Source organism: Choloepus didactylus, chromosome 10, assembly GCF_015220235.1.
Source record: "Choloepus didactylus isolate mChoDid1 chromosome 10, mChoDid1.pri, whole genome shotgun sequence".
NCBI classification, from domain to species: domain Eukaryota; kingdom Metazoa; phylum Chordata; class Mammalia; order Pilosa; family Megalonychidae; genus Choloepus; species Choloepus didactylus.
The window spans coordinates 129,675,859-129,695,924 of record NC_051316.1 but is presented as its reverse complement, the minus strand read 5'-3'; the positions used below and the strand labels follow the sequence as shown (position 1 = coordinate 129,695,924).

The window sequence follows — 20,066 nt, the reverse complement described above, 5'->3', positions numbered from 1 at the left end:
ATTCACCCGACAAGTGTTTATCGAGCTCCCTGCCAGAGTGGGAAAGAAAAGGCCTCTTCTGATGCTGACTGCCAGCCCACCAGGATCTGAGCATAGCCGCAGACCCTGGTGTAACTGTTGCTCGAGGAGTGGGCCAATTCTGCCCCCAGACCCTGAGGGTGTTTGTTTGTTTTTTTTTTTTTTTTTCTAATTTTTACTGTGGTACATGTAGATAACACGCCATTCCCTATTTTCACCACTTTCAAGTAGACAAGTCAGTGGGTGAAATCACACTTCACCCACTGTCATACTACCCTCACCATCATCCATTCCCCAAACTTCCCCATCATCCCAAACAGAAAGTCTGTTCCCCCTGAGGCCACTGCCCTGGAGGGGGTGCCCGGCCTCTGGAGTCGGACGGAGCTGGTCCAAACCCTGAGCCCCTCTGGCTGCATGCCCGTGGGGAAACAAGGCCACTTCTCTCGAGTTTCTCAGGTGGGAGAACAGTGTCCTGCCAGGGCCCTTGCGAGGGGTCAATGTGATCTTGAATGTGTGAGGCCTTATAGCTTATGGGTCTTCTGAATGCCAGCCAGCTGTCATTTGTGGCTGATCCTTCCTCCCAGATCCGGGACCCCCACAGCCTGAGGACCACCATGATCCGCGGGCAGCCATCGCTCTACTGGGAGTCCGCGGGCAGCCAGGCTGAGGTGGAGTTCAGCCAGGGTTTCCTGGAGGCGGGCGCTGGCCTGCGGGGCCGGTACTGGACCCTTCCATCCAGAGTGCAGGGAGAGGGGGCACCCGGCCAGGCCCTGCCCTAGCTCCCCCACCACGCACGGCCCATGGTGGGGGCTTCTCCATCTTGGAAGGAGGAGCTGCAGCCCAGAAAGGAAGAAAACTGGCTGCTGTGGTGAACACACCCCAGGTGCTGGCCCAGCCTGGAGGACTGAACTCTTCCCTCCGAGGACCTCTGGTCCTCACTTCCTCAAGTCTTAGCTGTCTATCCCCTTTGCGGTTTCCCCCAACACGCGAGGGGCTAGGAGGCCGGGACTCTCCGGGAAGGAAGCTCCCAGGCCATCGAGTACCAATAAACGGACCGCGTAGCCTGGGTGTTGTCTTCTTCATAAAACCTGCACAAAGCGGGCTTGAAAACTGCCCCCGTGACTTGGCGGGGATTCCCTGGCCGATGTCGGGCCCCAGATCCGTTGCTGAGCTGGGCCGGCCCTTCGCCACCGTCGAGCGCTTCCTCCTTCGCTGGGAGGACAGGTGAGTGTGCAGATTGGGCCGTGAAGCAGGTGCACTTGAAGCCCCGCCCCCACGCTGTTTCCCAGGTGAGAGCATCTGACCGCTGGGGCGTGTCCATTCGCCACCAGGCCCCGCCCCCATGCTAATGCACCGCCTTTCCCAGAAGGCCGCGCGCGGGCCGCCGACGTGGGCCCGGCTCCCGGCGCCTTTGTGAGCGTCGCGGGCTTCGCCGACGGCGGCGCCATGAGCGGCCCGGGCGGCGCGACGATGGCGCCCGCCGGCCGCGAGCCGCCTGCGCAGGAGGAGGCCATGACGTGGTGGTACCGCTGGCTGTGTCGCCTGTCGGGGGTGCTGGGGGCCCTCTGTGAGTACCCCGTCCGGGGGCGCATGCGTGCGAGCCCGGGTCCTCCCGGTGGGTCCGCTGGGCGCCCCCCGGGCGGGGTGGCGGGACGGCCGGGAGCCCTCGGGGTCCCCATGGGGACCGGCCCCGGCCTGGGCAGCTCGGGCCGAGGCCACCCGGGCGCAGACGCTGCGGGCCGGAGAGGGGGCGCGCGGGGCCCCGGGCGCACGGTTCCGGGGTTACGGCCGCTGGCCCTGGGCACCTGCTCTGTCGAGGAAGGGCCGGGCAGCCCGTGCGTGCCAGGGCGGGGCGAGGCTGGCCTGGGTGGCGCACCTGAAGCCCCTGCCGGCCCGTGCGGGCCTCGCCCCCTGCTTAGGACTGTTGGGGGGCGGCAGCGATCCTAACCTTGGGGCCGAGGGGGGCGCGGCGGGCTTGACCGGATCTGTGGCCCGAAGCGCCTGGGGCGCCGGCTGGGAAGTTTGCGGGCTGGGTGGTGCCAGGCGCCAGGTGGCCCCAAGGGAGGGCTGCAGGGAGCTCCGGGAGCCGGCCTCTGCCCTGGGTCCTCGCTGCCCACTTGGGAGCCAGAGCGTTGGCTCTGTCGGCAGTTCTTGCCCCTTCCCGCTGCCTCTCAGCTCCCCTTCCCCTCCGACCGCCATCCTGGACACACACCCCGACCTTAAGTTTCCAGGGAAGCCAGACTTTTCCAGCACAAGCCCAGAAAGAACATAAATAGGAAGGCAGATGAGCTGCAGGTCATGTTACAGATATAAACTGAGGAAATGGTCCCTTCTTCCCATCCACCTCAGTGTTAGGAAACGCCGCAGGGAGCGAGGTCTCAGCCAGGGAGTGTGTTGAGGAGCCGGCAGGATTTAAACAGTGCCTGCCTGGCATGGGGGCACGGGCAGGGCAGACCCTGACCAAACCTCCTGCAAGGAGGAGCACCTTCTCGGGGTTACCGTCCCTGCCCCACTGTCTCTCCAGCTGGGATGGAGGGAGACAGCAGGGGGAGTTGCTGGGCCATGCTGCTCCCCGGAGGTGCCACTGTGCAGGCCCTCCCCCCAAGTCATAAAGAGTCCCTGAATCCCTGCCACTGACCGGTAGATGAGGCCATGCCTTAGAGACGACCCTCTTGAGTCTGGTTCTCTATTTCTCCAGCAGATGGGGGATAGTGGGGTGTAGGGTGTTGTGAAGTTGTGTGCAGGGGTACAGGCAGCCTGGGGCTGCAGGAAGTGACGGTGGTCAGTGGTGGAGAAAGGAAAGGGCCTGATCAGCCTGTGGGCCGTCCCCCTCCCTCCATCTTGTAGCCAGTGATCCTGCCAACACCCAGGCAACCCTGGGTGCACATCCAGTTCTGTGCTTCTCAGATGGGGCCACCCATGCCTGCCCCAGGAGGTCACGGCACTGGGTTGGGGCTACAAATGAAGCTTTGGAACAAACTGGTGGTGTTGCCATGAAAGGCCGATTTCACCTGCAGATTGGGGTGAGCATTGTCACACGAATGCCAGAAGATACCTCACAGGACAGGACGTAGAACAGGAGATGAAGCAGGAGTGCAAACTGAGTTGTGCTTCTGGCCGGCCGCTTTGGGATGGGGTTGCCCTCCTGTGCAGTGAGGAGCCTCAGAGCAAGGTGTGAGAGGTGTCTTCCCTGGGTTCCAGAGAGCTTCTGGAGGCTTGAAGAGAACAGATCGCACGGGGCTGCCTCCCTCACGTGCAAGACGCTCAGCCGAGCCTCGCACACGTGCTCCGTTCACTGGGGAGACCTCCAGGCTGGAGCCTGTCTGTCTGGGGTGGAGACCTGGGGCTCCCACGAGGTGGGCTGCAGGAAGGACACAGGGGGTGGGGTTGGAGCTGGAGGCGGAGATGCTGCGCGCAGTAGGCAGCAGGGGCTGGGCTGTCTTTGCCTTGCGTGTGCCATTTGTGGCCCTGGGCACCCCTGCTGCCCGAGGCCCATGTTCCCAACGCACCAGAGGTGAGTGCCACCTTTCTGGTAGGCAGAAAGACTGTCCAGTGTTCTAGAAAGAGAGCTTGGGGGCAGGGGAGGACCTGCCCCACCGCAGTTTGGGCTCACTCTTCTCCCCTGGCCTGCTGTCCGGGGGCGCTTCCAGGGGCGATGGCAGGAGAATTCCAGGCCGGGTCAGGGTATCAGGTGCACAGGAGCTGCTGCAAGTTTAATGAGCTGGTTGCTAATTGCTGCCTGGCTTGGCCCACCTTCCTTCCCTGCCTGCCTCGGATGGCCGGGCCCCCGGCACCGCCTCCTGGGCTCCCCGGTCTGGGCCTGCTCTGGCCCTGGCTCTCGGCCAAGCTGGGCTGCAGGAACGGGTGGAGGGCAAGGTGAGCACTGCAGACCCTGATCCTGAACTGCAGGTGGGGAAAGCAGCCACGTTTGGGGCATGGAAGGAGCCAGCTTCAGGGACAAAAGAAGACCCCTGCCCCCTTTCACAGCCCCTTGGTATTGCAGCAGCTGGTGGGCTGAGCTGAGGGGGCTGGAGAACAGGCCTAGAAAGATGAAGGGCACGTGCCCAGGTCACTGAGTGCCTGGGAGTTGGGGCTGGGCCCGGGACCCAGGGCTCCCCTGGCCAGAGTCCTGCTTCTGGAGAGGCAGGCTTGGCCCAGCCCAGGTCCAAGCTCAGTCAGATGACTCCTCTCCCTAGGGTGGGCTCATTCCTGACGGGCCCTGCCTGTGCCCACGGAGATGGGGTCTTGTTTGATCCCAACCCCCCTGCGAGGTGGGAGCCAGGGCAGCCGGGCTTCAGCAGGGCCGAGTGGCTTGCCCAGTGTCCTGGAGCAAACGGGAGCTCCTGCCAGGCCCAGGGGTGGGGGGACAGGAAGACCCCCTCGTCCCCGGGAGCTTGCAGTCCAGGTACAGAGAGACCCGAGAGCAGCCGGTTTCAAGGCAGTGCCCGGAGGGAGCCCGCTCAGCCCCTGCCGCCGCGGTGCTGCTGTCCCTCAGAGCCTCTGCCCTCTCTGTGAATGCCGCTTCACCTGTCCCTTCAGGTGCTGAGCGCCACGAGGGGTCCCCACAGTTCCCCCAGCTGTCTCCCCATGGCTTGCTCCCTAATTCCTGCTTGTGTCCCCTGCTCCCCAGCTTGCGGGATCTGCGGCCTCTTCAACTGCATCACGGTCCACCCGCTCAACATCGCGGCCGGCGTGTGGATGATGTGAGTGTCGCCGCCTGGCCTGGGGGCGGGGGGGTGGGGGCAGCGCAGAGATCCTCACCTCCTCCTCGCCCTGCGGTGACTGATTTTCCCACGATTGGGTCCAGAGTCAGGTCCTCAAATGTGGCCCCAGCACTTCCTGAGTCAGATGGTGCTGGTGCCCGGTCCACTCGGATGGGGCCCTTGTCCTCTGGGAGCTCCCAGAGCCAGGGCCTGGGGAATCTGCCACCAGGGCTGGCCCGGGACTGAGTTGCCAGGTTGGGGTGGTCAGCCAGGTGGTAGGTGAACGGGGGCTGGAGAGGCAGCACCCAGCAGTTAGAGGGCCCCTCCCACTGGGCAGCCCTAGTCCCTTTGGAGGGGGATGACCCGTGAGGGGTGGCTGTGTGCCCATCAGGTACCAGGCTTGGACCTTGCCCTCAGAGAGCTCAGAGGCCAGCAAAACCCAGGATGGAGTCCTGTGGAGGGCAGTGGCCTGGCTTCGAGAGGGGCTGGCTGCCTGGGGAGTGGGAGCCCAGCAGGGCCCCAGGGAGGCAGAGGCATGTGGGGGGCTCACGGCCGAGGGCAAAGGCTCCCCCAGCACCAGCCGGCCTTTGCCAGACGGGGGATGATGGCACTTTTACGGTCTGCGTGCCGTGAGGGCTCAGTATCTGCTAATGACTGTCACCCACCTGGGAGGACATCAAGAATCGTGCAGTCACTGGCAGGGTGGCTTAGCTGTCCCAACCAAACGTGGGGCTGGACACAGTGGCCTCCTGAGTTCCCACCTTGCCACGTGGGCTTGTCAAGGACAGGGCTGAGGCTGCAGGGGCCTCCTTCCTGGCACTGATGACGGTGGAGGTGATAGTGGGGACGTCCTACCTGCTACAGGGCCTCAGGCCGGCACTCAGCAAAGCTGCAGTGGCCTCATGGGGAGGCCTTATGTCCCCTATCCTACAAAGGGAGGTGGAGACCCTGGTGCTTCCCAGGGGGAGTAGGCAGGTAGGGGTGCAGCTGGGAATAGTGAAATGTTTCGCTGCTTTATCCCCAGGGCCTGTAGACTGCAGAATGGATGCCCTAGAGGGCTGGGGCAGGCTTCCTGGAGGAGGGGACAGGTCCCATCAGGCTCTGGGGGGGGGGGGCAGGTCAAGGGCTGGGCGAGCAGTCTCACAGCCTGGGCAGAGGGTCCGTGTCCTCCTCCCCCAGCCCTGCCTCCCGGCCTGTCGGGGCCAACTCGCCCGGTCCCCTCCCTCTCCGCCCGCTCCTCTGTCCCTCCATCTCCCTCTCACCTCGCCCCGCCCCTGGGCTATAAGGGCCCGCCTCGCCCCGCCCTCCCTCTGGCCCCGCCCTCCCGGACCAGCCCTCTCTGGCCCCGCCCCACCATGTGGCCCCGCCCTGGCCTCTCAGGGCCAGCCCGTCTCGCCCCGCCCCCTATGGACCCACCCCTCGCCCTGGCCCCGCCCTTGCCAGCCCGTCTAGCCCCGCCCCTCCTCCTGGCCCCGCCCCGGCCTCAGGGCGAGCCCCCTCTCCCGCCCCTGCAGCATGAACGCCTTCGTCCTGCTGCTGTGCGAGGTGCCCTTCTGCTGCCAGTTCCTCGAGTTCGCGAACACGGTGGCGACGAAGGCGGACCGGCTGCGCGCCTGGCAGAAGGCCGTCTTCTACTGCGGGTGAGAGCCGCGGGCGCTCCCTGGCATGGCCCCCCAGATCCTGCTGCCGCCATGGCCCCGAGGGCAGGTGCTCTGGGTGATGGTGGCTGCCCCCCAGTGCGCCTGGGAACGCGGCCTCCAGCCAGCGGGGGACGGGGAGCCCTGGGGTGCAGGCCCACCCAGTGGGCATCAGGCATCTGGGTTCCGGAGACCCAGAACATGCTTCTGTGCAGCTTCTCAAAAGCCGGGGTAAATCTAGGGGTGGGAAAGGGGAAGAAGCAAGTTGCCCAACAGAAAATCCCGGGGCCCCCAAATAGTGGTTTCTCTTATTTTCATATTTCTCACAGTGGTCCCTCACATCTGAGTCACACCATTTAACTGGTCAGGGCAGATTTAATACGTGGGCGTTCTCAGAACCTGGCTGGGGCGTGGGAGGCCTGGCAGCAGCAGTAGTTGATCTCGGCCAGGCTATCTCAGGACCAAGGGTGGCGCTCCCGGAGCCGCCAGTGTGGACAGTAAGAGCACACAGATGTGCGTTCCGTCCCAGAGCAGTTTCTCACTGTGTCGAAATCATAAAGAGAACAGGATTGCAAAGTCCTAAACGTGGATCATCATTTCTGTTGTTTTAATTTTTATTAAAAAACAAGTCCTTTTTAAAGCTAACGGTAATGTAGATTTATTAAGAACTGGAGAGTAGAAAGAAAAATGGTCCCATCACACCACCACCTGTTAACATTTGATGTGCCTCCTGCCTGCCCAGGGGCAATTTTTAAAAACCTGTTTCTAAGATCGGTGTAACTATTATTAACAAAACAGATTATTTTTTTCACTTAATGTAGTGATTTAAGTATTTTCAGCTATTATGACAGACTTCATAACCTCACTTTTAATGATAACGATACTTATTCAATCAGCTATATCATGGCTTTCTTAGCTTGTGGCCTGGGATATAAGTTGAACTGGCAGGAACATCTGTGAGCTAAATCTTTTTCTGTATTTGTGATTATTTCCTTAGGCTATATTTCCAGGTGTGGAATTATTAGGTCAAAGATTAGATCATTTAAACATTTTCAGTAAGTGTGACTAAGTTTGCTTTCCAAAGAGGTCATGCAAGTTCCCTCCTGCCCTGTAGTGCCGTGTGCCATTTTCACATTTGTATTTACCGCAAAGGTAAAATATTTTTCCATATATATATATATATATATTTTACTAACTTTCTTTTTTGCATTGTCTGGTTTACTTTTAAACTATTGGAATCTTGATGTCTTTCCCAGCAAGTTTTATTTATTTTCTATATTAAGGATTTCATAATCCTTTGTTATATTTCCAGCAAATATTTTTTCTAGCCTGTTGTTTGCCTTTCATTTTGTTTTGACAGAAGATATTTCCCCCGTAGTTTATATGTCTTTCCTATCATAACTTCCATTATTTTTAAGCTTACAAGTTTTATAACTATTATAAAAGCTCCTCACATGTTCCAAAATACTGGAAATAACTCAGATGTAATGCAACTGATTGCAGTTGGCCATTGCGTCCCACCTGCCCTCCCTGCTCCTGTGTCCCCATGTGGCTGCAGCTATAGTGCTCCTCTTCTGAGTCCTGGGCACACGCACGGGCACACGCACAGGCAGGGCGAGGCCCCGCAGGAGGGTCTGGGCAGCCTCCTCTAGGGAAATCGCTGGTGTTCTCCTGGCCCAGTCATCCAGGAACTGCTGCCACTGGCTGGAATTCCCAGCCAGCTGTGGAATCCAGGATCATCCCCTCTGCTATTTAAACTGGAATGGGCTGTCTGGAGTGGACCCGGGAGCCCGTCTGCTGTCCATTCCGTCAACCTTGTGGTGGTTTTTGCGGATGAGTAAGCGCTCTGACGTCGTGCTTGTGGGCCTCCTGGCCGGGGTCGCGTGGTGAGCAGTCGCCAGGCCTCTCCGGGAGGTCGGCTCATGGTCGCAGAGCGAGGGGGCCAGGGCTCTTCTGTCCCACCTCTCCCTGCAGCCAGGCTTTCTGAACACCGAGGGGCTGGGTGGTCTTGGTGCTGTTTAACCCTGCTGGGGTCGATCACCAACAGACCTGTCCCAAAATCAGACGAACGCTCTGGGTCCTCTCCTGCACAGCACTGGCAGCAGGTCCAGGGGTGCTCCCGGACTGCAGGAAGCCTGGCTGCGAACCTGTCTGTTTCCCCGGGTCTTTCCTGTCCCTGTTGCCTGAGAAGGGGAAGCCTGGGGGGCGTGGGGTGCTGAGGGGCAGGCGTGGACCCTCAACCTCTGCTGCCCCCCAGGATGGCTGTCGTCCCCATCGTCATCAGCCTGACGCTGACCACGCTGCTGGGAAACGCCATTGCCTTCGCCACCGGGGTGCTGTACGGACTTTCCGCTCTGGGCAAGAAGTGCGTCTGTGGGCCAGCCCCGGGGAGGGGTCTGGGTCTCTCAGGGAGTGTGGCCCCTCTCACCCAGCTGTGGAAACTGGGGCCCAGGGGCTGTCACTGCCGAGAGAGTGTCCAGCTCTTGGGAGTGAGACTTCCCAGGTGGCCTGAAGCAGGGACGGCTTGTGAGAGCCACTTCCCTTCCAGGGCCACCCCAGGCACCCCTGTCAGACACAGACTCTGAGCCCTTTTCGACCGAGCAGCCCTGGCAGCCTCAGCCACTTTAGAGGGGAGGTGGCACCCGAGCAGCAGGGTCTCTGCCTGGGAAACCCAAAGGCCCAGCAGGCTCTGCCTGCAGTCAGGCCTGGGTCAGGGGCAGGGACTGGGCGGCAGCTTGGCAGCCGTGGGCCCGGGCCCACCCCCCGCGTGGTGCTGATCTCTCTCCCCAGGGGCGATGCCATCTCCTACGCCCGGATCCAGCAGCAGAGGCAGCAGATGGACGAGGAGCAGCTCACTGAGACCCTGGAGGGGGCTCTGTGAGGCCAGCTGAGCCGCCTTCTGCCCCAGCTTGTGGGGGCGCTCTCTGCCCACCCTCCATCTCCTGGGCACGTCCCACAGGCACCGGGCCTGGAGAAGGAGCCTCGGCCTGGCTCCATGGCCCCCCTCATCCCCCTCCACATCTGGACTCTACCTCGGACGACAGCAAGGGAAGGTCGAGTGAGCCTTGGGAGAAACTGAGGCTGCAGCAGTGCTGTGCGGAACAGCCCGGCCTGGCAGCCCACCCGGCCTCAGGTGGGCAGCTGGGAAGGCTTCCTGTGGTTGGCAGAACCACTGATGGGATGAGGGCCCAGGAGGAGCTTCCCCAGGAGGGCTGTCCTGCGCGAGGCGCACGGTGGCCAGCCGGCCTCCCGGACCCTGCCATGAGACTTGGGTCCCGGCGTTGACCTGTTTGGCCTCCTTGCAGCCACCCAGGCAGGAGAGCGTCCTGCAGGCTGAGCCCCCTGGACCTAGCCTCTGCCCACCTGTTGCCGGGGCGACAGGCATGTGGCGGTACAGTGGTCTGAGGTCTGCCCGCTGCTGCCCCCAGTGCCTCTCGGCTCTCAGTGGGCGCCTGTGGTTCTCCCAGGTTGTGCCCCCACCCAGAAGGGCTGCCTTGGGCCTGTCTGGGTAGCTCACCCTGGAGGGAATGCCCCTCCCCACCACCTGCTGCAGGCCTTGGTGCTAAGGAAGTGGGAGAGCAGGCTCTCCCCTGCCCCCATGGGGTGCCCACATCTCCAGTAGCCCATGCTGTTAGAGGGGCTCATCTTGAGCCCCTCCCCTGTGAGCTATCCCCTCTGCCCTGGATATCAGCTACCAGGGAGCAAGGCCAGTGCAGAGGGCATGGAGAGCTGATAGCAGGACCCCATCCTTCCTGCACGCGGCCTGCCTCTTCCGTCCCGTGACAGGCCACAGCTGCTCACAGCCAGTTGGGTCTGCAGCCGTGGGGGTCTGGCTGGGCCTGGTGCAATGGTGGACAGATGTGGGCTGGTCTGGACAGTTTCCACCAGGGGCCCAGCTCCGTCTTCCTCCCAAGATGCCCACCAGGCCTGCATGTAGCTCGCGGAGCTTGGGGAACGGGGCTGCCGTGCTTGAGGCGAACAGCAGGCCCCGGGCTGGGAGCAGCTGCTTGGGGCACTGCCCCGGGCGCCTGGCTCAGCAGCCCTGCCTCCCAGCCCTCCAGGGAGTCTGTGCCCTGGGGGACAGGTGCTTGGCCTGGCGGGGGCCTGTCTTCCGTGGGTCTCAGGCCATCACCCTCAGGCCTGGCCTCCGGGCAGGCCACTGTGTGTGCATGTGTGCGTGTGCCTTCTGAGTGGGCAGTGAATGACCATTCATTCTACCTCCGGGAGGAGCAGGGCCCACCTCCCCCTTGGCTCATCCTTGTCCAAGAAATGGGACTTGGGCTGCTGCTGCCCAGCCCCACACAGGCAGGGGTCTCTTCGCCTGCAGGAGTGGGGAAGAGAGGGCACCAAGGCAGGCCACAGCTCGGGGCAGAGGAGGGAGGCCTTCAGGGCTCCCAGGCCCTCCTCAGGGTCACAGGCCAAGGCAGGTCACCTGCCTGGGGTTCCCAGCAGGACTGTCATCCCAGGGTCCCCTCGCCAGGAGTCTGTCCAAATGGCAGAGGGGTCCTGGCTGGCTGGGCCGCCAGGTGTCCCCCCACCTCCTGCATGTTGACCCGCTATGTCTCTGCCTCCCTTTACCAGCCCTGTTTCCTTGTCAATGTTGCACTGGCACTCAAGGCAATAAAGCAGGGCTGTGGTTGGTGTGATCGCCCGCTCCCTCTGCCTGCGGCTTCTCTCTCCGGGGCCCACCCCTGCCACCTGGCCGGGCCACTGGTCTGGAAACACGGTTGTTTCACTGAGGGTCCATGGGGCTGTCTCAGACGCGGCAGGAGGTGGCTTCCCCGAGGTCACACAGTGAGTAGGTACCAGAGCCTCACTCAAGGGCAGGTCAGCGTCCCTGGCCCGGGCTCCCCCCGACAGGCCACCTCGTCAAGGAAACCCGCCTGGGGTGGCAGGCCCATGATCCTGGCCAAAACAGACCCTGACCTGTCCTCTTCAGGGCCAGTTTATTGTTATAAATAGGATGGACAATTTGCCAACGGGGGACTTGACAGCCCCTGTTTCCGGCAGTCAGGCTGGTCCAGGAGGAAGTGGCTGCACCCGGGGCCCGTGCCCTGGCCTTTGGGAATCTGGAATGTTCCCGTGGTGCACGAGACCCTCATGGGTGCAGACCCCCACCTTCCTCCCCATGCCGCCATGCTTGGCGTTGCCTGCTGGTTGGAACCACCGCAGCCCTCCTCCCTCTGCCCTCACCACGGCCCTGGGTGGGGAGCTGGGAGCACCCCGTGCCCGAGCAGGCTGCCCGGCCTGGGCCGCCTCCTGGCCCTGCTCTCCCATGGGTGTCAGTCGATGCGTGTCATGCTGCAGGCCGTGTGAGCCGGGCCTGGGGCAGGGTGCTGTGCCGGGGGCAGCCGGGGCGCTGCGTCCTCCTGGTCCCGGGGCACGGGGTGTGGCCCCTCCCGGGCGGGCCCCGCCTAGCGCAGGAAGGACCGCCGCCGTGTGCGGAAGAAGGACTCGATCTGCTCCAGGGACCGGCCCTTGGTCTCAGGCACGCAGCAGCCAGTGAACAGCAGGTTCACCAGGCAGACGGCGGCAAAGAAGAAGAAAGGCACCTGGAGGCCGAAAGCATTCTGGGGGTACAAAACGGGGTGCTGGGGTCACATGGGGAGAACCCCAGGAATCCTCCTTCCCAAGACATGCTTTGGGGGCCCTGCCAACACTGGCCAGCCTCATGGCAATGCTCCCAGCCTCTCCTGCCCAGAGCCCTCCCAGACCTCTCCCTCCGCCCACTCCAAGACAGAATCCAAAGGCCTGAGCATGGCATGCAAGGCCCTTAAGATCTGCAGACAGTCTGCCCTGCAGCCTGCCTTCCGTGCTGGCCCTGCTTGGCCTGTTGGGCCCTGGGGTCTCCTGCCCGAGAGCCCCATTCAGCAGGAACCCCCCCTGGCCTGGGCCCTCCTGCCTCAGCCCAGCCCAGCCCCTCGCCCAGGACCCATCCGTCGGGTTCCAGTGGCTCTGCTCCGGCCCGCAGGCCTGGCCGCAACTCCTGTCTGGGGGTGCACTCACCCTCTTCCAGGGCACCCCTCAAGCCCCCACCCCTCACAGCTGCTCCTTGGCCGTGCTCTGCTCTGAGGGCTGTGCACGCTCCCCCCGCCCCCTCGGACACACCAGCCTTTGGGATCAGCAAAGGCCCCAGGCCCAAGCCATCCCGGGCACCTCTCTTGCAAGGGAACTGGGGCTCTGGTTGGTTCCAGGGTCTCACGGGGGGTTTGAACCAGAGATGGGGTCAGGCTGGGTTGGTGCAGGATGGGGAAGGCATGCCCACCCCCCACGGCATGCTAGGCATGACACGAGGCCCAGGATGGCCTGGCAGCACATGGCGAGTTCCGAGACTGCTTCAGTATCTTGTGAGGAAAGGGCCTGTGCTCCGCCGGGCCACCCTGGGCTCTGGCGCGGGGACGGCAACGTGAGGAAGGGCCGGTCCCTGACAGGCGGGAGAGGGCCCAGGGGCCCCCCAGTCCTGGGCCCAGCACTCACCACCACTGGCAGGAAGGATTTGGTGAGGGCGAAGGCCGCGAGCCAGCTGCCGAGCACGCAGAGCCCCGAGGCCGCACCGCGCGCACGCAGGGGCAGGATCTCGGACATGAGGAGCCAGGTGACGGGCCCCCAGCCCATGGCGTAGCCTGCCCGGGGTGGGGAGAGGGCGCTGAGACTAGGCTCGCAGGCGCCCAGGCCACCACACAGGGGCTAGGCCCGACCCTGCCCACTCCCGGCTGCTCCCCGCCGCACCTACCCATGATGAAGGACATGGCGGCCAGCAGGGGCACCAGCGTGAGGTAGCTGCTGGGCGTGGCCGGGGGCAGCTCTGTCCCCCCCACGGCCCCACTCTCCAGGCCCAAGGTGCTGTTGGGGGTCGGAGGCCTCGGACCGAAGTGGACGTACAGGCCCAGTGTCAGGTTGGCGGCAAACATGACAGATGCTGTGGACAGACAGACGGGCCTCAGGGGACCAGGCCCACGGAGGCAGCTCCTCCAGGAAGGCCCCTCTGGAGCACCCCCACTGCGCCCATGCCCAGCACTCCAGTGGGGGCCGACGTGGCCTGTCCGTGGCCTGGGGCTTCCTGCGAGGGCAGCAGGCTTGCCTGGCCCGGGATGGGGATCCACAGCACTGGCCGTTCATTCGCCCAGCCCTGCTTTGTGCCCCCAGTCCCAAGCCCACCCAGCAAAAGGGGCCAGGGAGGGGTGGGGTGGGCACTTACCTGAGACGAAGAGCAGCACCTTGCGGCCGGCGAGGTCCATAGTGAGGGCGGCGATGAGCACGGAGAGGAGCCTCACGGCCCCCACGATGGCCGCGTCATCCTTGGGGGGCTGTGGGGAGGGAGGCCCCCGAGCTGAGGGATGCCAGCCCTGCCCACCTGGTCCCAGCACCCCTAGCCCTGGCTCTCTCTGAGCACGGACCACCCCCCCGCCCTAGCCCGAGACCCCAGTGGGGAGACGTCTGCTGCGTCCACCCCTGGGCCCGGGGCCCACACAGAATCGAGGCTTAAAAATGACTCGCTCTAATCTTCAAATGGCATCTAAGTTGGCCCGTGAAGCCAGGCTGTTATCTCCGCTCTGCAGACGAGGAAGCTGGGGTTCAGAAGGGAAGAAGCTTCCCCAGCCAGGGGCAGGTCCAGAGGGGCCCAAAGCCTGGGTTCCCGGACCCCCGAGGGGTCTGCATTTCTCCGAGCCTGGTTTCCCCCATCACCCTGGGCATTGCAGTGCAAACATCTGCACTGAGGCCCCTGGTGGTCCCTGTGTGGCTCGGACCCAGGGCTCGCCTGTCTGCTCGCTGCTGGGGCTCCCCGACACCTGCACGAGGCAGGTGCCCTGTGAGCATTTGGGGGAACCCATGCACAAGCAGGTGCCCCTGGCCCCGAGCCCGGGCCTCCCCACAGGGCTCCGTGTGGGTGCAGTAGGGGCAGGCGGGGGCAGGTGGGGGCCGCGCTCACCAGCAGGACGTCGGTGCTGTCGAAGATGGGCTGCAGGTACACCAGGATGGGCGTGATGCCCGTCAGCTGCTGCAGGAAGCGCATCAGCAAGGCGATGGCGACGGGGCGGTGCATGTGGGGGTCCCGAAGATCCGCCCAAGACACGCGGCTGCTCTGGAGACACGGGGCCGCCGCTGAGGAAGCGGTGCCGGGGAGACCCCCAGCAGGCTGCTGCCCTGCTCCTCCCGGGAAGGAGCCAGCACGTGGAGGCAGCCCAGTCTCCGGGGATGGGCCCAGGGCACCCCCACAACCCCCACCCTGAGTCTCGGGTGAGTGGGTCGGCTAGGCAGACACCCCCTTGCCAGGCTCTCCCAGGGACCCAGCGTCACCCTGTGCTTCAGATGCATCACCTCACCTGGGGCCGGGACTGCCGCTATCCCCATTTGCCAGAAAGAACAACCAGGGCTCAGAAAGGCTGGCTGCCTGCTTGGGCGCCCCACCCCTCCCGCACCTGAGTCTGGACATTGTCCCGGATCTGCTCAAACTCCCAGCGGACGTCAGCGTCTGCTCCGCGCAGCCAGGCCAGCGCCTGCCACGCCTCTTCCTCCCGGCCCCGCGAGAGCAGGAAACGTGGCGAGTTGGGCACCAGGCTGAGCAGCACGACCATGGCGAGCACAGGCCCCTCGCCGGCCACCGCCAGCCAGCGCCACGGCAGCAGGAGGCCTGGGGGTGAGGAGGGCGTGAGGGGCCGGCGGTCCAGGCCAGTGGCAGAGCCCCTTCCCACTGGAGCCTCTGAACAATCTCATCTACCCTTCAGGGTTGCTGCCTACAGGAAGCCTTCCTGGATTACTCTGGACCTCCGTGGTCTTGGCACAGACTCTAGTCTCTAGCCCAGGGTCCAGCACATAGTGGCAGCTCTGCAGAGGGTCTCAAGGGCCATGGCAGGGTGAGGGAGGGGCTGGCTGTGCAGGCATCACCCTGGGCCTCCACCTCCCCTCCCACCAGTGTCAAGCAGAACAGCTACACTTTAACCTGTCTTCTCTAAAGACTTCCTAAATCAGGCTGCATGTGATGGAGCATTCTGCTGTTTAAAGATCACTTGAGGACTGCGGGTCCAGGAGAAGCCCCCACTGCCCACATGGGGTGGGGGCGAGTGAACAGAGAGGGGCAGGAAATTGCCTGGAGGTGCACAGTGTGCTGGTGGCCGAGCTGAGCCTGGGAGCAGGTCTCTGGCCGTCCAGGGTTCTTGGGGGTGGCGTGTCCGTTCCCTTCTCACCTGCTTCTGCTCGGAGGCACCCATCACCACCCCCCGTACTTGTCTGAGAAATACTTACCAAGAGCATAGAGGGACAGGGATCCAAACACCGCCATGAGCTGGGGAGTGGCCCCCAGGGCTCCACGCACTCCCGGGGGAGAAATCTCAGACACGTAGACCTGCAAAACACACGCGCCCCCCGCTAGGCCTTTGGTGAGGGGGATGCGGGTCCCCGGGCCTGGCCTGGGTTGGGGAGGCCAGCCGTGGTGAACCTGGGGCAGTGGGAGATAGGGCAGAACTCAAGCTGGGATCCTTGTCCTGATCATGAGTCATGGCCTGATCTCCCCCAGCCTCAGTTTCCTTTATTGTAAGTGGGCAGAAGTCCTCCGTTCCAAGACAGGGAGCATGAAGCTGAGAATTAAACAGCCCTGAGGGCACCCAGCCTCTGGCTGAGCAGCAGCATCTCCGTCCCTCCCAGGGACGCTCGTCCCATCCTGCTGGGCCCACGTGGGCCAGCTGACCACTACACATGGAGCTCTGGATACGAAACTCCTAGGGAAGGCACCGGCAGCGACTTCCCGTTCCCCGGTTGCTCAACGTGGATTTTCTCCAATTGAGCAATGCATCTCTCTGTGGTCAAGAAATGGGTTAGGAAGTTTGGGGAGTCCGGAGTGGGGGCCGCTGGAGACATGGGGACCAGTGTTCCCAAAATTAGCTGCCCTGGTAGAGGTAGGCTGGTAGGGGCTGGCTGAGCCTCCGTGGGCAGCTGCAGAGGAGGGCAAACATTGTCGTGGTCAGCGGGCACGGTGGCCAGCGGTCTTGGTTAAACACTGACTCAGCACCCACACCGAGGCAGCGCGGGGCCTGGGGGTGACGGGCCCGGCCTTACCGGTATACAGGCAGCGGTGAGCCCTCCGGCAAAGCCCGTCAGCGTCCTCCCCAGCAGCAGCATCCAGAGGCCGCGGGCGCCTGCCATGAGCGCATAGCCGGCTGCCAAGGGTATGGCCGAGAACATGATGCTGAGCTTCCTGCCCAGGAGGTCGTTGAGGACCATGGCGCTGAGGCCCCCAGCTGCCGCTCCCAAGGTGAACACAGACTGCAGAGAAAGGGCATGCGGAGCAGACAGATGTGGGCACTGAGCGCCCCCACCACCTATCGGAGCCTAGAGACGGCTTCTTTCTAAGCCCAGGAGGCCGGGCTGTAGGGCAGCCAGCCCAGAACTCAGGGCAGCTATGGTAGTGAGCCTCCTGTCTCTGGGGGTATACCAGCAGTATATGGACACCAATCATTAGGGATGCCACAGAGGGGGTCCTGCTTCAGGGAGGAGGTGGGGCCACATGGCCACGATGTCTAATAGGAAGTTTAAACGTCTGATATTAGAGTGTGGTGACTTGGTCCCAGTCCAGACCCTTCTACTCACTAGGGCACGATGCTTCAACTGACCAAGTCTCCCCTTCCTCGGTGTTTTATGGGGACAACAAGAGTACCCAGCCCCCAGGGCTGCCCAAGCGCCCAGCTTGTGCCGGCACGAGCCAAGTGCTCAGGAAACACTGGGGAATCTTCTTTCGGTCACCCTGCCCTAGTTTTAACACTTGAGGCTTCTCGGATTGACGCTCTAGAATCCCGGGCTCTCAGGTTGGGGTCCTTCTTCCCTGTTTTCCCACACTCTGTCCTGGGCACGTATGAACGGTCGCTGGAACCTGCCCTGCCCCAGTCAGGGCCTCTTCCCGTGGCCACTGAGGCCCTCTGCCTCCAGGTGTCTGCCCTGCTGTGGGCATGGGGCCTGGGGACATCGTGAAGGACCCCTCCCCACTCACTCCTTCCCAAGCCTTCTTCACCGGCTTTCACTTCCTCTTTTTGGTTCAGGGCCATCATCTGGCTTCACCCCCACCCCCAAGCTGCCTGGAGTTGGGGGTGGGGAGGGACAGGCCCTGGAGAGGGTCCCAAGGCTGAGCATTTGGGGGTCCCTAGCTCGGGGACAGGGCTCAGTGGGTCCCTGCTCTCCCCACCCCACCCCTGCCCAGAGCCTGGCCCTTACCCCAAACCAGGAGGCCTGGGCCTTGGTCAGGCGCAGCTCCGGCTCCAGGCAGTGCTCCAGGGCCGGGATGACCGGGGAGGTATAGACTAGTGCGTAGCCGAAGCTGAAGTTGCCCAGCACGGCGGCAAAGGTGGCCAGGAACACCCTCTTGTTCTGCAGGGCCCTGATGGGGAGGGGGACAGAAGGCCCTGGGCTTTGAGCCCCTCCTCCCGCAACGCTGTCTGCTCTGAGCCCTGTGGCCCAGCTCAGCGGGCAGAGCCGGGAGGCCTGGGCAGAGGCCAGTCCGATCACCGCCTCCCCAGGCCTGTGCACCCGGCTCCCCTGGGAGATCTCCAGGGCGCGAGGACAGGCTCGGGCTGTGCCTGGTCACTGGGACTGGGCAAGAGGAGGCTTGGGTGGCCGTCCCAGCTCTGCCACCGAAGGCCTGCTGTGTGACCTCAGCCAAGCCCCTCACCCTCTCTGGGCCCCAGTCTCTCTGTGCCGGTTGGGGGACCCAGCTTCTTAGATGACCACAGGGCCTGGGGCAGGAGGGAACCGAAAGCCCGAGGATGCCCAGGGCAGGGGCCAGGCGTCTGCTGGGGACCAGGCCACTCCCCGCCCCCGCCCCACGCTCCGCGACGCTCACCCGACCCGCGCCCTCTCCCACGGCGACGGGGGCGGCCTCTCGGGGAAGGTGTCGTAGTCCCGGCCCTCGGCTCCCAGCAGGGGCTCCTGCATGGCCGGCCTCGCGCCTCAGGGCGCGCCGAGACGGTCCCGGCCCGGCGGAGACGCGCTCGCGCCCGCAGCGGCTCCGAGCCCGACATCCCGCCCGCAGCGCGCACCGGGCGCCGGGACCTGCCGGCGAGGCTCCGCCCCGCGGCCGCGATTGGCTGCAGGCCGGCCCTGCAGAGGCGGCGCCGGCCAATGGGGCGGCCGCACGCCGCGCGGATGCTCGGATGCGGGGCGGGGCGGGGCGCGGGCGCCGGACTTTCCCGGGCGCGGCCGGGGCCGCCTGGCGCCCCCCGCGGATGGGAAACCCCCGCGCCCGGGGTCGGGGCTGGGCCCGGCACTGCGGGCGCCCACGGTGCCCAGGCGGGAACCGCTTCCCTCCGCGCAGAAGCTGCGCGAGGTGGCCACGTTGTGCCCCTTTCTGTAGACGCGGACGGTGGCGCTCGGATGACCTGCCAAGGTCGCGCAGCGAGTCCGGGGAGAGCAAGGGGTCTCACCGCAGGCGGAGCCTGTGCGCGCCGCCCGACACCCCTCCCCGCCGCGCCCGAGGGCACCGCGGCACCTGCTCCCCCCGCTGCAGGGGTGCCGAGGTGGAATCGGGGCGACGAGTGTCCAGGACACGGGGAGGTGTGGGGGTGACGGCACGGGGAGGAGGGCTGGGCGGCTCCAGGGGGGGTCTGTTCTGTTCTTTTCCGGACTGTAGAAATAACTTGGGCTTGTAAATCTCTCTGGTGACAAAAATAAAGTGAAAAAAAAAAAAATAAGAAAAGCAGAAATAAATCTCCCTGGAAGCCCACCCTCTCAAAATAACACGATTAACAGCTCCAGCTCTCCCCTTGGTCTTCTTCAGGAAGACGGAGGGATCCCATCGGACCCTGCTGGATGGAGGAGTCACAGATACTTTTAACACCAATCCTCTGATGTTGACTATTTGAGTTATTTCCAGATTTTAGCTGCCAGAATAGTGAAGCTTTCCCCAAAGTTCTTATAATTCCTTTTTCATTACAATGGTAATGTAACTGTAGCAGAGTCACAGAGTAATAGAGAGAAACCACCATCCATCTCTCAACAGTTTTTAGTGTCACCTTCCTTCCAGTTTTTACTCACCGTGGATCTTGTTTGCATATTTGCCTTGGGGTGTGGAAACATTTTCCATCCTATTGTGAGCAGTTTCTTGCCATCAGGAACATAAACTTCAGGTACTCAACGAATAAATGGTGATGTGAGAAACAAGCACTATTCCTAAAAAGGAATAAATGCTCACCCGATTGTGGAGAAGAAAAGAATTTATTCACGGTCTTGCAAGAACGGATGCCCAACCAAAATGTGGGGGTTGGTGCGCAGAACAATAGACCCAGCAGTATTTATTCCCTACACCTAACTGCAAGTCCCTCCCCTGTTTCTCCAGTGGCTGATACTCCAGAGGCTACATTCTATTCCACAAGCCTAACTAGCCTGCGCAAACTGAAAACATTTGAAATACCTTTCCGGCACAAATTTGCAACATTAGGAATCTTGGAACAAATCCCCACCCCTGACTATAATGGTTATGCCCAGGCCTCTTTAGAGCCAGTCTGGGCTAGTTTGGTAACAAGTTATGAGGCTGTTTTGAGAACCTCTATTCAGATGCTCCACCCTGCAAGGATAGTAGATAGTGGGCAGATAAGCAGGGGGACTGACTGTGGATAGTGGGCGGATAAGCAGGGGGACTGACTGTGGGTTACAGTTTGTCTTTTTAACCTTCTACCAATTCCTTAACTGCCCCACCCTGCTAGGCACACCTGTCCTGTGTGAAAGC

General features: G+C 62.9%; 3 protein-coding genes across 7 annotated transcripts in view; 2 read left to right on the top strand and 1 right to left on the bottom strand.

Moving 5' to 3' along the window:
• ADAMTS13 (ADAM metallopeptidase with thrombospondin type 1 motif 13) overlaps positions 1–1,080 on the top strand; it is a 37,245-nt gene extending 36,165 nt beyond the window's left edge. For all 5 annotated transcript variants that reach the window (XM_037797372.1, XM_037797373.1, XM_037797371.1 and 2 more), the window contains one exon: positions 603–1,080. In XM_037797372.1, the coding sequence (XP_037653300.1) occupies positions 603–797 (195 nt within the window). In that variant the 3' untranslated portion in view covers positions 798–1,080. The remainder of the gene's footprint in view (positions 1–602) is intronic.
• Positions 1,081–1,398: 318 nt separating this feature from the next.
• Positions 1,399–10,999, top strand: CACFD1 (calcium channel flower domain containing 1). The gene is made up of 5 exons (XM_037797402.1): positions 1,399–1,585; positions 4,649–4,721; positions 6,236–6,361; positions 8,616–8,723; positions 9,149–10,999. Exons 1-5 carry the CDS (start codon positions 1,465–1,467, stop codon positions 9,237–9,239), a joined length of 519 nt encoding a protein of 172 aa, XP_037653330.1. The 5' UTR covers positions 1,399–1,464; the 3' UTR covers positions 9,240–10,999.
• A 10-nt stretch (positions 11,000–11,009) lies between these two features.
• SLC2A6 (solute carrier family 2 member 6) lies at positions 11,010–18,359 on the bottom strand. Its single transcript, XM_037797387.1, has 10 exons — positions 18,186–18,359; positions 17,561–17,723; positions 16,412–16,618; positions 15,602–15,701; positions 14,779–14,990; positions 14,289–14,441; positions 13,557–13,665; positions 13,092–13,277; positions 12,836–12,981; positions 11,010–11,928 (listed from the first exon to the last, which is right to left on the bottom strand). Exons 1-10 carry the CDS (start codon positions 18,275–18,277, stop codon positions 11,773–11,775), a joined length of 1,524 nt encoding a protein of 507 aa, XP_037653315.1. The 5' UTR covers positions 18,278–18,359; the 3' UTR covers positions 11,010–11,772.
• Between the last annotated feature and the right edge of the window lie 1,707 nt (positions 18,360–20,066).